The 15,414-nt window shown below is 34.7% G+C and overlaps 1 protein-coding gene across 2 annotated transcripts in view; it reads right to left on the reverse strand.

Moving 5' to 3' along the window:
* USP24 (ubiquitin specific peptidase 24) overlaps positions 1-15,414 on the reverse strand; it is a 129,266-nt gene that overhangs the window by 81,911 nt on the left and 31,941 nt on the right. For both annotated transcript variants that reach the window (XM_019742818.3, XM_019742816.3), the window contains exons 4-12: positions 13,021-13,164; positions 12,233-12,355; positions 11,179-11,214; positions 10,759-10,824; positions 7,016-7,081; positions 4,745-4,819; positions 4,003-4,161; positions 2,656-2,770; positions 2,355-2,458 (exon numbers count right to left, since the gene is read on the reverse strand). In XM_019742818.3, coding sequence (XP_019598377.2) covers positions 2,355-2,458; positions 2,656-2,770; positions 4,003-4,161; positions 4,745-4,819; positions 7,016-7,081; positions 10,759-10,824; positions 11,179-11,214; positions 12,233-12,355; positions 13,021-13,164 — 888 coding nt within the window. The remainder of the gene's footprint in view (positions 1-2,354; positions 2,459-2,655; positions 2,771-4,002; positions 4,162-4,744; positions 4,820-7,015; positions 7,082-10,758; positions 10,825-11,178; positions 11,215-12,232; positions 12,356-13,020; positions 13,165-15,414) is intronic.

Here is a 15,414-nt window from a genome sequence, read left to right on the forward strand (position 1 = left end):
AACATACAGTGAATGCTGCTATTGAGTGCCATCCAACAGAAAGGCAGGGATCTTTAATACAGAAAGCAACGCGTTGAACCTTAGTAACACTGTGTGACAAGTTTCAACTTGTTTGGTGCAGTCATGTGTGAGCTACAGTTGAGAGAAGGTGTGTTTTCAAGTGTGCCGTAAATCATTCTCCATCACGACAACGCTCCATGTCACACATCGCTTCTGGTATATGGCAACTTCTGTCAAATAAAAACATTACAGTGTGTCCTCATCCACCTTCTTCACCGGATCTGGCACCGTGAGACTTCTGGCTCTTCTCCAAAATCATAATGACCATGAAAGGAACACGTTTTGGATCAATTCAGGACATCAATGCAGCTGTGACAGCGAAATTAAAGATACTTACAAAAGAGGACTTCCAGAACTGCTTCAGAAAGTGGCAAGAACGATGGGATAAGTGTGTTTGAAGTGAGGGAGAGTATTTTGAGAGGGATTAATGGCAATGTGTCTGTTACTGTAATAAATTTTTTTTATTTAAATATTCACCGTATTGTTTGATTGCACCTCATATACTCACAAAACAAAATTATATGGGAACATTCAACTAAAGTCAAGACATGGGAAGTAAAATTCATAGGACCCAGGACTTTTCTTTCAGTCTTGCACCTAACTTTCTGTAGTCTGCTCTGTAATGCCAGGCTGGGAGCCTGCAAATTACATTTCCTCTGCCAGCTGTGCTCCCATTATGTTCTACCAGTGAGAGGCATTGCTGGGAGATGAGGAGGCAGGAGGAAGAAAGAAGTGTTTCTGGTTTATACCAGGAAATTGGATGCAGGTGCTGGCATTTGTGGCAGCAAGGAATTCCAGAAACCCTGGTGGCAGTGTCACCTCTTCGACAGCTGCAGCGCTTGCAGTGAAAGAACCTCCAAAAAGTAGCTCCTCGGGTGGCTGGATGGCTCAGTTGGTTAGAGTGTAAGCTCTGAACAACAGGGTTGCTGGTTCGAGTCCCACATGGGCCAGTGAGCTGCGCCCTCCACAACTAGATTCAACACAACAAGCTGCTGCTGAGCTTATGGAGGGGCGGCTGGATGGCTGGTTAGAGCGTGAGCTCCCAACAACAAGGTTGCTGGTTCAATTCTCGTATGGGATGGTGGGCTGCACCCCCTGCAACTAAAGATTGAAAATGGCGACTGGACTTGGAGCTGAGCTGTGCCGCCCACAACTAGATTGAAGGACAACGACTTGGAGCTGATGGAGAAACACACTGTTCTCTAATATTCCCTAATAAAAATTAAAATAAAAAAGTAGCTTCCTTTCCTTAGACTTAGTATCCATTTTCCATTTTGCTCCTCTAGCATTCATACTTGTCTTTTTTGCTCTTCCACCCTAGCAACACCTTTGTAAACAATATCCTGTATTCCATTCCCTATGAAATACTTAACATAGTTTCTGTTTCCTGACTGACTTCTGACTGATACAGTCATTAAGTGGATCTAGTCAAGGTGAGCTCCAGGCTGCTTTCTGGCTTAGCAACTAAATGAAGGATAATACCATTACTGAAATAGTCTGGAAAATGACTAGGTTTGGCCATGCAGAATTGGAGATGTGTATGAGATAAGTGTAATAGTTATGCATTTAGACATACTGCACTGGAACTCCAAGAAAAGGCCTGAATTAGAGATACAATTCTGAGAGTAAGCAGCATCCAAATGTAGTCAAAGACACAGGAGTGGATGAAACTGACTAATGAAAGATTATCTAGTGAAAAGGAGCTAAAGACTACGGCTTGGAAAAAAACTCATACTTACAAGGTAGGAGAGAGTAAGCTAGTAAAGTAGACTTAAGAAGAAATGCCAGAGAGGTAGGAGGAAATCTAGTAGAATGGACTACTAACAAAGTGAAGGAAAAAGAAAAATTAAAGGTACAATCTATTCTGTCATAGCTGCTGAGAGCCCTGGTAAGATGAGATCTGTAAACTCAGTTAAGTATTACTATCATCCTCATTTAATAGAATAAAATGGGGAAAACATATTAATAAAAATTGAAAAACAATGTACTGGCAAGAACACTGGACTGATAAACAAAAGACATAACTGTTTCTAGCTCTGCCACTAACGGCTTATATAGCCCACAGTAAGGCTTTTCATTTTTAAACCTGAAAAATGAGAAGACTAGACTAGATTAGTTGTTTTATACTGTTTCACACAATCTTAAGAGAAACTCTAAACTGTAAAACAGATTTGAGTAAAACTGCCTGGTTAAAAGAAGACAGACGTTCCATTTCCCTGCTCATTCACCACCCTCCTTCCTCTCCTTATGACAAAAATATCAGAAAAAGGCAAAAATAATTCTAATCAACTTACCTGTATCTTCCAAATTTTAGTGAGCTCATCTAAAGACAATTTACTGCCCAAGAGTTCAATAATTCCCTTTATACGATCACAGTATTGTGCTTGGTCTATGTTGCCTAAGAGAAGAAACACCAGAGGGACAGGGAGATACAGTGAACACTGACTTTCTAAATACGATTCTAGTAATTCAAAGCAATATTAACATTCTATACAATTATTTAAAGGCTAATGCAGGCAAAGCAACAATTTTATACTTTTTTTTATAGAAAGTATATTATTTATGTTAGGTAATATATTTTTTAAAGCAGCTTACCTTCTAGTGCGATCGACAGAACTGAATTTTCAACTAGCCAATCTAACAATCTGTCTGTATCTATAGCATTCTTCACAGATTTGGATAAAGTGCTGTCTTCTATTAGTTTGGTTACCTAAAAAGACAGGATTAGTTTGTGACTGAATCTAATGTAAATACGGATAATCAAAATCTCTCTCTCTCTCTCTCTCTCTCTCTCTCTCTCTCTGTGTGTATATATATATATATATATATATATATATATATATATACATATATATATTCAGTGACTTTTGTAGTGTTACAATATGGTCTGATAATTAGCCAAAAATGTATCAAAGGCCAGTTATTAGAAGTCAATAGACTACTTATTTATGATGTCTCTTCTTAAAAAAATATGAAGCCATTTTTACAGCTCACATTCGCTGGGCCACTGTTGACTGGCTCAGGGATGAGCATCTGACCCAAACTTCAATCAAGGCATGACCTCCAAATTCTATACTTGAGACCAGGGAGAAAGTGTTAGTCCCTCCCTGGGGATGGGAACTATCCATGGCCATAATGTTTACCATATGAAAGATGTCACTCTGCCAGTAGAGGGCGAACAAAGCCAACATGCTCAGAAAAGCAGAGATAAAACTTAAAGGAGTCCTGGCAGTGGTCAGGTCTCGAATTCTAATTGTTCCTGTTGTCCATATGTGTCCCTGCTGACATGGTTTGGCTAGTCAACCCTTCATTCATGTGAAATAGCCCAGACTTCTTCCATTAAATTCCTCTCTTGGCCTAAGATGGCTTAAGATGAGCTTCATTTTACTTATAGCCCAAAAGCCTAATTAATACAAAACTGAAGGAAAAATAATTGGAATTATGACTGAACTGTATTGGTTCCACCTGTCATTCACCAAAACCAACTATGCTCATATAAAGTTTAGGAAGCTATAGAAAATTATTTCCATAATTGTGCTTAGATCAACACAGTTGCAGTCATTTTGGTTTTGTTCCAACCCGTTAGAAGATTGGGTCTAAGTAAACACATATCTGAAATACAATAAAGGAATTGTACCCGCAGGGTAAAAAATAAATCTCAAACTGTATATGCCAAGAAATTATGTTCTAGGAAATTTCACAAAAGAACTAAATATTTCAGAGAATGAATTTTGATGTAATACATATAAAAAAAAATCACTCGATTAACAGACAATTGTAAACATATATACCATTACATATATAACCATTGGTATCTCTTTTCCATATGATTACAAGAAATTACTCTTTATTTCCCAACATTTTTATATTAATAACCACAAGTTTTGGTATAACTTAAAGGATGTGTGCTTTAAGTCTTCTAGAAATAAATGCAAAACTTACTTCTTTGAGGGAATTCATTTTAGCGCTAAAATGTGGTGATTTCAGCATGCGTAGTAGGATGTCGAGTCGAAGGTCGTCCACGACTGTCACCAGATCCGGTTGGAAGCGCATGCAAAGTAACTTAATGGCAGACAAGAGCTCGGGGATGCTAACCAATCTCTTTTATTAAACACACACACACAAACAAACAAAAAAGGAACCATGAAAACATTCTGATCTCAATTCTTATACACAGGAAACATAGGACATTTTCAATAACAATGGTCTGGTGGTATCTGATACTTCACATGGTCAATTAACTAAATTTTGCTTCTAAATAAGTTAGCACATAGGTGAGCAAAGGAAACAGAAGGGTCCTATGAGAAATTCAAGGTAGACAAAATAAATCATGTTAAATTTAAATGTTAAAATTTCCCTAAACTTTGGATAAACTTTTAGTTTTGAATTATTTTGAAGCTTTTTCAATGTTATACAAATTATAATACTATGAAAACCAACATGTTAGTAAAATTCTGAATGATATCACTGACAGCCCTATATTCATTCTATTGACTGAGTAACACCAACCTCTGGTGCTTCAGAAGAAGCCAATTTTCAGTTAGAAAATGTAAAATTAATTTGATGTGGGTTGTATGTGACCAGAATCCAAAGAGCAATAGGGTGTGAACCTAGTCCCAAGTCCTGGCTCTGCTTCCATGGACCAACAGGTACTGGGGCCTACCTGGCTGGAGACAGCATTTACCTTGTCCTTAAGGTCCTTTTCTTCCACGCTCCGCACATCCTGAATTGTAGTAAGGATGACCGGGTCTAGCATGGGCTGCAGAAAAAAAGCGCTACAGTTAATAAAAACTCCTGAATCTGTCCCAAAACTAGAGAGGAGATACTTCTTCATTCACATTTCACAAAGAAGAGAGTGCAATATTAAGATCTGAATTCTAGTATCAGAATCAGCACTAACTAGCCAACACCATCTCAAGTCAACCCTTAACTGATTCTGTGCCTCAGCTTCTTTAATAACAGACGGGTGCAATACTTATCATTACTATCTCCTAGGGGTCATTTTAAAGAGCAACCAAAGACACATGGACTAACTTTTAAACATTAGCATGAGTATCTATTATTTTTATAATAAAGTAAATATTTTACATATGATTTTAAAAGACTGAATATAAGCAGACCACAAAAACCACTATATGCACTAATAAAACCATTATATGCACTAATTTTGCTCGCTGGCATAAATGAGGCCTACAGACAAGACTCATACTACACATTGCTCTGGGATGGTAGCATAATCAGATAACCAACTCTAAATAGTATACGAGAAGTAGCCAAATATTAGCTAGATCTACATGATCACTTCCATACAAGTAAGATAATTTTTAAAACTTATCTGGTGATGAGAAAAGATTAACAATATTTGGCTTTCAAAGCCAAGAAGACATTAGCAAAGAATTAAAATGACATCAGGCAATGAACCAAATAGTATTTCTTCATTTACACTTATGCCAATTGTACAATGAGGACTGAGAGCTGTTAGGGTAAGAGGTAAGTCACACTGTTCTTGTCAGCCCTGCTTAATTCTCACTGCAACTCTGTGCGATAGGCATGATTATCATCACCATTTTAGGGAAGCCAAAGCACAGAATTGATATAAGTCTTCACACAGTAGCAAGTGGCAGAGACAATTGTTAGTTTATGGCAAGTAACATGATGTGAAAATGGTATGAATAAATTCATAGTACGAATTTATTGCTAAATTTAAGACTGGACAGTTTGATATAGTTAAAGAAGAAGTTAAATATACTTTAGTTGGAAATTCACATACTTTTTAAAAGCACATTGTGCTAATATGTAAAACCTGGACTTTCTAAAGAATTTAATATTAATTAGCAGTTGTAATATTTACACTAAATCTCTTTCCATGGAGCAATGCATGGGTAGAGAGCATGTGTTCAAAAATCCAATCCTGGCCCTGTTATTAAAAAGCCAATTATCAAATTAACTATTTATTATTAAATTATTAAAAAGTCAAATAATTTTGCCTCTTTGTGTCTAAGTGTTTCAGCTACACAACTAATGATTATATTTAATGCTTAACGAGTTAAAAGAACACTAGATGTTTCTAAAGAGTTTAATATGCTGAATTAAGAAATAGTCATTCTATTTCATTTGAAAATCTTGCAGTACTACTCTGACATGTAACGAAAGCATTTAACATTAGAAATAGCAGAACTTTTCAGAACCTACTAAAAAAAATCGTGTCTCCCTTGTTAAAATTGCCGTAAGTAAACAAATCCAGTATTAGAAAGAAGGCATACAGTGCATAGAAAACATTGCCCCCAAGCACACTATGCTTTAAAAAACAATTTATAGTGATTTAAAAAAATCTCTGAAAGCTATCAGTTTCACACTCTTATTTATAAATAAAATAATAAATGGGAGATATTTCAATATGATGTTTTAGTTAGTAAAACTAATTGAAATGGAAAGGAAGCAAGAGAATATAACAAGCCTTAAGCATTACAAAACTGAGCACTCACAGCTTTGAGTATTCTATAACCTGTTGACTTAAAACATGCAGACACAGGAAATCAGACAAGATATGCTGTTAAGCTGTTATTCAGTAGTGAGAGACTTAGCTAGTAAGCGACCCTAGTGGATTGCTCAACATTGATCTAATTTAATACATAATGGCCCTGAATCCTTAAATAATCCTGTGAAGGGGGGTGGGATATATGCAGCCTATTTTATAAAGAAATTAAGAAAAATACATGCTATTCTATATAAATTATATTTGATAAAAATGATAAATTGCAAAGGCAAACAACCTTAAACGACAGCGATCTCCTATGCCTTAAATTATTAATCATTTTTTATTTTTCTTCTGGTAATATTTTCACTAGAAGTTACTCTGGATTAGACATAATTCTGAACAACCTGATAAAAAGATAATACTGTTTGTATGTCTTAGATCCCCTTCTAAAGTAAATGTAAAATGGCCTAATCTTACCTGTACCACTGAGGAATTGAGGTATTCTGCACACACCCCTAAGGGTTGCACCAATGCAGAGACTGCCTGGAAAAAGACAATGAAGGTTAGAAATAAACGTGAGCCGAGTTTCTTCTTTCAACATTACACAAATCCCTTTTAAAATGTCAGAGAAAATTTTAAATAGTAGTTTGATCAAGTCACAAAAGAATAACTGGACAAACTATACTCTTGGATAAAAAGAACTATATAAAGATGCCAATGCTTTAAAATTATTATAAAAATTTAATGTAATTTAACACAATATGCCAATAAAAATTCTTTGGAGGACTGGATGAAATGATTCTAAAGTTCATAGTATAGAATACTAAAAATTTTAATTTGAAAAAGGAGAGAACAGTTGGGGAAAGAGTGAAATGTGCCTTTAACAACAACGATGAAAACATTCAGGACTTCCATGAAGAACATTATAAAAATACATAAAATTATAAAAATACATAAAGAAGGCCCAAATAAATGAGAAAATGCCATGTTCTTTAATGAAAAGAAACAGTACTGTAAAAATGTCAATTCTCTACACATTGACCTATAAATTTAACACAATTCCAAACATGATCTCAGTGGGATTTTCTGCAGGAGAACCTGACATGTTGATTACATTCAGAAGAGTAAAAACATGAGAATGATAAAGAAAATTTGAGAAAAGAATGATGCTGACCAGACTACCAATAATTAAAACGAATGAATGACTAGAACTGAAGTCCAGGAACAAATCCTTGTATACCTGGGACATTGACATATGATAAAGACAACAAATCAAAACAGTAAAAAAAAAAGGATTATTCATTAGAGGATCTAATAACAGTTAGTTACCCATTTGGGAAAAAAACAACAATAGAATTGGATCTCTATCTTACACAATATATAAACAAATTTAAATAAATTCAAGACCTAAGTTTAAAAAACTATAAAATATAAAATGAGTGCTTTAATAACCTTGAGATGGGGGCACATTCCCCAAGCAAGTTAGGAATCTTTTAAGCTATTAAGGAAAATAATGACTACATAAAATTTTGAAGCGTCTGTGTAGCAAAAGACATCATCAATAAAAATGAAAAGAGAAGCAAAAGGCTGGGAGAAAAAAATTTACAAACACATAAAATAGGCATGGCTTTGATATACTTATAAAAAAAATTCCTAAAAAATTACCAAGACAAACAACCCAAAAGAGACCTAAATAGCTAGGTCAATTTACAGAAGAAAAGTAAGTAGCCAATAATCATATGATGAAATACTAAAATTCACAGGAAATCAGAGTAGTATTGCAAATTAAATAATAAAACTTTTTTTTGTCCATTATATTGGAAAATTCAAGATTGAAAATATTCAGCACTAATGGGAGTATTAGGAAATGACTGTGTGGGGGTATAGATTGGTCATGGCTTTTTGGAAAGAGATTTAGCACTATCAAATATAATTTAAAAATTTATATAATCTTTAACCCAGAAATCCTGTGTTCCAGGAATCTATCCTTCAGAAATGGCTGCATATACAAAGACAAATTTATATGGAACACTCTCTGCAATAGCAAAAACTTAGAAATAACTGAATGCTCATTAATAAATGACTGCATCATGGTACAACATTTGCAGGAACACATTGGAGCCATTAAAAGCCCTGATAGTACTAACCTGAAAGATGTCTATGATATAATGTTAAATGAAAATATGCTCCTAGGTATAGCTTGATTACAATTTTGTCTTAAAGAGAGAAAAAATACACACAGATATATTTTATATAAATTTAGGAAAAAGACAGAAAGGCTATGCATTAAATAGGTGCTATGCATTAAGTAGGTAACCATTTCCTAGGAGGTAGGTATACTTGTGGGGTGGGGGTAAGGTGGAAGAAAGGCAACTTTCATTTCTTAGTCTGCATAGATATGTCTTCATTTTTTTTATTTTTATTTTTTTTTAAGGAGGGCGCATCTCAGTGGTCAATGCAAGGATCAAACCGGCAACCTTGGTGTTACAAGCACCACGCTCTAACCAACAGAGCCAACTGGCCACTCCTGTAAAGGTACTTCTAACTGATAGATTGTGAATTATGTTTCTTTGCCCAGTATTTTTCAAATACAAAATTATTTAATGTGAATGTAAATGTTAATGTAAAATGAATACATTTACTTGTACTCAGTCTTATAATATGGCCTAAATTTATTCTGGGACGTAGTCATCTTCTTAAGTGGTCAGAAATCAGGTATTTATTGTGAAATTTTTATCATACTTGCTTGCTAAAATTAGAGTCTCAATTTTGGAATATCTGTCTCCTATGCCTGAATTTTGTCATCTCCTCAATACAGCCTGAGCAATATAATTCTACAACAACTACAACAAACAACACTGTTGTTCTGAAAAACTGGTCTGACCTAAGGAAAAAATCGTGGAGGAATGTTTAACCTCAAGACATGTGATAATGAGAATAAGCCCAGATTCCTACGTATCTATCCTTAGACAATTTTCATCCAAGTGGAGTAGAAACTTTGGGCTACTCAGTATTTTAAAAATTAACTCTGCAAGACATTAGTGAATATTCTAACCTTTTAAAAAAATGAATTTCTGATATTACCCAATGACCTATACAGCTAGTTCTTGAGAAACAAGTAAGGTGTATAAAATCCTGTATCTGAATAGGTTTTTGTTTTGTTTTGCTTTTTGAATCACTACTTAATATATTCCAGGTCAATAAGGTCATTTCTAACATACTTGATCCATTCAATGGGGATCAAAATGACAGCCTAACAATCTACTTAACGTTCAGGGAAGGTGTAAGGGGCTCCCTAATCAGTGTCAGTATAAGTATTTATGATCTCGCAGACATCTGATCTTTAATGATAAACAGTGGGTGGCAAGAAAGGGTCAGTCTATTACCAACCATACCATCAGTCTCTCTCTTTGACTGTTATTTCCCTCATGCAAAGAAGGACCAAGGCAGTTACTTGATTAGTCATGGTCCCACAGAAATAACTGCTACTCTAAGCATAATTGTGTCACTTAGGTATATTATTTACCACATCATTTTCTGCTCTAGCACAGTGTCTTACATATGGCAAGTACATAGTAAGCAATTTTTAACTGAATAATTAACTAGAGAACAGAATAAAGTGCTCTCAGTTATAAACAGGTCAGCAATCTGGGAAAAATTAAAGATGAAGTTATTCCCCGAACCATAGGTTAAATGTTTTTGAGAAGATGAAGTTGACATGAAAAGATAATGGTATTGCACCTGAGGGATGATTCTCAGCTCCTGTTCTAACCCTCTGTTACCTGTGAATCTCTGTGACACCAGAAAGCTTACTAAACCACCTTCAACTCTTTTATTTGTGCCTGGTACTATGAAATACATTCTGATTTTAATGAGGCATAAAATTGTTATGTACACAAATACTTGCCACATTTAGCAACTGCCCTTAAATAGCAAGACAATTTCATGTAACCACCACAAATTAAGAGAAAAATACCACATGCAAGGGGAAATTAGTGAGGGGGGAAAAAACAACCCAAATGCCCTGTACTGAAATTTGGTTATTATGACTAACAGTAATAAACATTTCTGTGGTTATCAGAACCATGGAGCTGCTTCTGTAAAGATTAACTTACACTTTAACATTTAATTTAATGTGTCCAGATCACGTCCCTTGGGTTACATACCAACCCCCCAAAAAGTGAACTCCTATATCAGGCACATAGAATGGTTTATCTTACCCCAAGTTCTATATCTTCTGAATGGAGCTTTGCTTGGATTGCTGCAAATCCACCTAATTCTCCAAACTGAAAAGAAAAAAGATACAAATTCATTTCAAAATGTTATACATTAATAATTTTAGTAAGGGACTAAGGCTAACATTCTACCCTATCAATGTGCTCTATAATACTGATTTTGAGAGTCATAACAAAGATAATTTTAATGCGACTGTGATATAGTGCAGGAGATGTGCTAAGTCCTAAGATTAATGTTCATGGGTATAAACAGCATGTATAAGAAAGAGGAAGGAACTATAAAACCCACCTCCTTAAGAAAAAATTCTGATTATTCTCTGTAGTTATCATTTACTTAAAATACCAAACTCTAGGAAATCTCATTAGAAAGTGAAAAACATGACCATATTAAAAAAAACTGTATACCTTATTTACCAAATCCACAACCCATCCATGAGGTTCCTATGAGAAAAGAAAATAGAAATTGAGATGGCAATATAAAAATTTCCCCATTAACCCTTATATTTCTTTTATTTTAAATAAAACGTTGGAGAAAAAAGGATTAAAATTTGAAAAATATTTCAAAAGGTTTTCCCCCAAATGTTTCTTAATGTGAATCCTTGACATAACTAGATGCAATTTTAGGAGTCTCTAAGTCTGTATCATTGTAACTGCACCTATTATTTATTACACTGTAATTTTTTTTGTTTTCATATTTCCTCCATTCTGTAGGAATCATGTTAGGAACCAGGTATTATTACTCTTTATATTAAGAACAAAGACTTTTTAATTTAATTTATATCTCCAAAACCTAGAATAATGGCAGATACATAGTAAACGTTCAATAAATGATTGCTGAACTAAACCTCTGCCTTTGCTAAAGCAATAGTCAAGTTTTCTACCTACTTAAATTGACTTCTTTCAACTCTTGCTCAAAAACCAAACAATCTGATCAAGGATTATTTAAAATTTGTACTCCTTGTGGGTATACTGCTTATTGGCACATTGTAGGACTTTAAATTAAAAAAAAAAATAAAAAGATACCGGTTCTATGCTTGAAAAAACTAAATTGTTTATGCTTATGGAGTTTAAAAGAAAATTACACATGAGAATAACTACTAGATTATTTCTTCTGTGTATAATTAGTTATTTCAAATGATTTCAAATGCTTTAGTCTCTCAAACATCTCTAAGAACCTGGGACACCCATTAAACTGGAGTTCTGATATTTCAATAAACAGGGCAACGATGTCATGCAGTCATTTTCCATTTCACTAAACATTTCAAATCTATAAAATTCTTCATGACGTTAGGTCACAGCTATAGGAAAATCTGCAATATCTAAAAAAAGTTAAGCAATTTTATGAGTCATATGGAATATTTGTCATTTTTCACAGACTGTTTTAATCCTTCCATGTAAATTGTCATTTTTATAGCACAGAAAATTTCTCTATAAAAAGATGAAATAAAACTATGTTTACCTTTTGGAAACTAGATACAGGTGAAATAGCAAACATATTTCCCTCTCCAAACACTTCTGCCCAATTCCTTTGAGACACTTTCATTCTGTTTTTAAAATGGTATTCATTATCAGGATTGAAAGCCTAGATTCAAAGAGAACAGAGAAACATTTTTATTACCTATTTACTACTTATAACAACACATATTAGCATTAGAAAAGAGGATAAAAATACAGCCTCGGGCTTCTTCATTAATGGAATCTTTCAAGTATCCCAACAAAGCATATTCTTTAGCTGGTGCAGAGCAAATGACTCAAGTGGTGCTCTTCTGTTCTGTTCAACATCTGCTGTGAGGGAACATAGGATGCCAATGTTCAGACATCCTAGAGCTGCCACAGGTAGGGCTGGGCAGCAAGGCAGGGAAGACAGACATCAGGAGGGAAAACATGAGTGTGCCTTCTTCATTTGCTACCGTTTCTAGTCAGGGGAAAAGGCCACAAAGCAAACTGCATGAACACCCTACGTGAAAGTATTTATCACGTAAATGATCAGAGAGACTTTAAGGGAAAGCTATTCAATCAGTCTAAGGAGCTGAAAAAGCTATTAAAATTAGAAAAGCTATTAAAATTAAAACTGAAAACACAGAAGGGCTGCTCCGCTTTTAAAAGGAAAAGCAAGGATCCTAACAACTAAGTTAATATGTTCAATGATAATATCATCATCACTCACTATTAAGTACAAGTCAGAGGACAGTAGGTATTTTAAACAAAACCAAACACAAAGTACTTCATATTTCAGAGCTACTATACCATTGTAAGCACACCCAGGAGACCAATGGGAATTGGATCTTGTTTTATTCTCTCTGCAACCAGTTCTATTAACAGCATCAACATATTGTAGATTCCTTCATGAATTTCAGTACCCCACTTGTGAACAGCACTTGATGTCAGGAGCTACAAAAACATAACGGGCAGTTTAGAGTCCAATTTAAAAAGGAAAAACGTCTATAGTTTGTCAGTTCAATCTCAAATAATCAAGAGATTATTACCATAATACTTATTTTTATGCAGATGACTTGCTTTAAAAGACCCATAGCTTTTGTTCATGTGTTTCACAGTCAACACTGAGTTTTGTTTCTGAACTTTAATTCCCTTACTTACAGTTGGTTTGAAAGAAAATTTTAATTTGCCCCTCTGCTTTTCATTATTACTAGGAAAGATTAAGTGGTGTAAAGCAAGTAAGAACCTGAGATCAACTCCTGGTATTACTACTGTTTTCTAGCTGTGTGGCCTTGGAAAATTTTACCTGAGTTCTCAGAGGCTCAGTTCCCCCACCTCTACAGAGGCAAAATTTCTACCAACTTCACAGATGTTACAAGTATTAAAAGATATACCAAATATGGAAGTATTTTATAATTAGTAGGGTATTATTTTTAATATATCTTGGCTGTCACCATTAACCAATATTCCTGGAATCTAATAAACAAATACTGTATTTCATGGATTCTAACATACACATTCTTCTCATGTTTTTTGTATCTCAGAAATAAGACTGCATCTTCCCACCTGTTGACCAGATGACAGGACTCGGAATCTGAAAACATATCTTAATCTATTTTGCTTATATTTGCCTTTTTTGTAGGTATAAAAGTAATACTCAATTTTTAAAAACGTTTAAGTACTATTTTAGAATAGTTCTAAGCACTGTAACACTGCTTACTTAGCAGTTATTTTTCTTAAATATAAGCATAAAATATAAAACAATGGTGCATCTTATACTCAGATAGCACATTAGGTTCATTAAACAGGAGGGAAAAGGCACATAGATGAATCTAAAATCATCATCATTGGATTTTTCCAACCCTCAGTCTTTCAGTCTTTGGGGAAAGTCTAATTCAGGAACAACTGCCAGAACAGGGAATGAAAAACCAAAGGATTTCACTTAATAAAATAATGGCAAATTGATACGATGGTTTCAGGTTTTTGTAAGCCTTCCCTTCAGAGGGAAAATACTGTGCGATAAAAATTTCATCTTGGTCACATTAAGAAGCGCTTAACAAGAGCAGCCTGAAAGAGCTCAGACTTCTTTAGCTGCAGAGGAAAACCTCAGTTTCAGATTTTAAAAATACCAATTAGCTGCACTATTTGCTCAAATGAGCAATAATCATAAGGCTGATTTTATATAAACCAATGAGCTAACTATTTTTTGGAAGAGTTTTTTTAGGCTTTCTATACTTAAAAATTAAGTTAAAGCAAAATGAAGCAGAGATTAACATTTAAAAAGCTTCACGGTGACTACACAAAAAAAAATGTAGGTGGATTAAACACCACTCCCTCTGTTGCCAACTCATCTGTTCAGTTTTTACTTTGAAAATGGAGTTCTGTCTTCCTTCCAGAAAAGGTGGAGAAGGACGGGTAGTACCTGGTGGGGAAGATGCACACACGGTATAACCGTAACTCTGCACGCATTATGGCCAGACCTAGTTTTTTTCCCCTGCCTAAACATGCTAGTAAAGAATCCAGGCTGGCCTGAAAGTGAGAGGTGAAGAAAGTAGAAATGACGACAAAGCTCCTTTGGTGCACCTTATTCATACAAGTGCTTATTATTTATACCGTTATAGAAAAATTTGAGGCAGCTGGTAAGAAAAGCCTATTGAAGGGGGCGGAAGGAAAGTCATCATATCAGAAAACACAGCTAAAGATATCAAGGCCAATTATATTAATATAAAGAACTACTGAGTTTTCTGGCAGCCAAGTCTAAAGGCACAGAGAATTCTGTTGCTCTTCTGATTTAATAAAAGAAAGTAGGCCTTACTGATGGGGAGGAGAACTTCTTTAATAGCTCTAAACGCTAAGGAAATTTAACATGGATGTTTTTACATACACAACACTGAACAACATAATGCAGTGTAACTTTGTGTTTGCAGTTTTACAGAAAAAACCCAAACAACCCCTGGACCACTTATTTCACTATTACCAACAGCTGAGGGCATAATATAAAACAATTCTCTGAAGCATCTCTGTATAGAGTATTATATTCCCAATATGCAACCTGACTGGACACAGGGCTCTCTGGATCTGGAGATCATCAACCTAAAGTTCCTTTCCTTACTCTAACACATCCGTTTCCATGCCATGAAAATTACATTCATGTATTTTCTTTCTCTGTACATGTATGCACGCATGTTAAATTATAAGAACTCT

Source organism: Rhinolophus sinicus, chromosome 14, assembly GCF_057876585.1.
Source record: "Rhinolophus sinicus isolate RSI-liver-muscle chromosome 14, RSI-T2T, whole genome shotgun sequence".
Taxonomy (NCBI): Eukaryota; Metazoa; Chordata; class Mammalia; order Chiroptera; family Rhinolophidae; genus Rhinolophus; species Rhinolophus sinicus.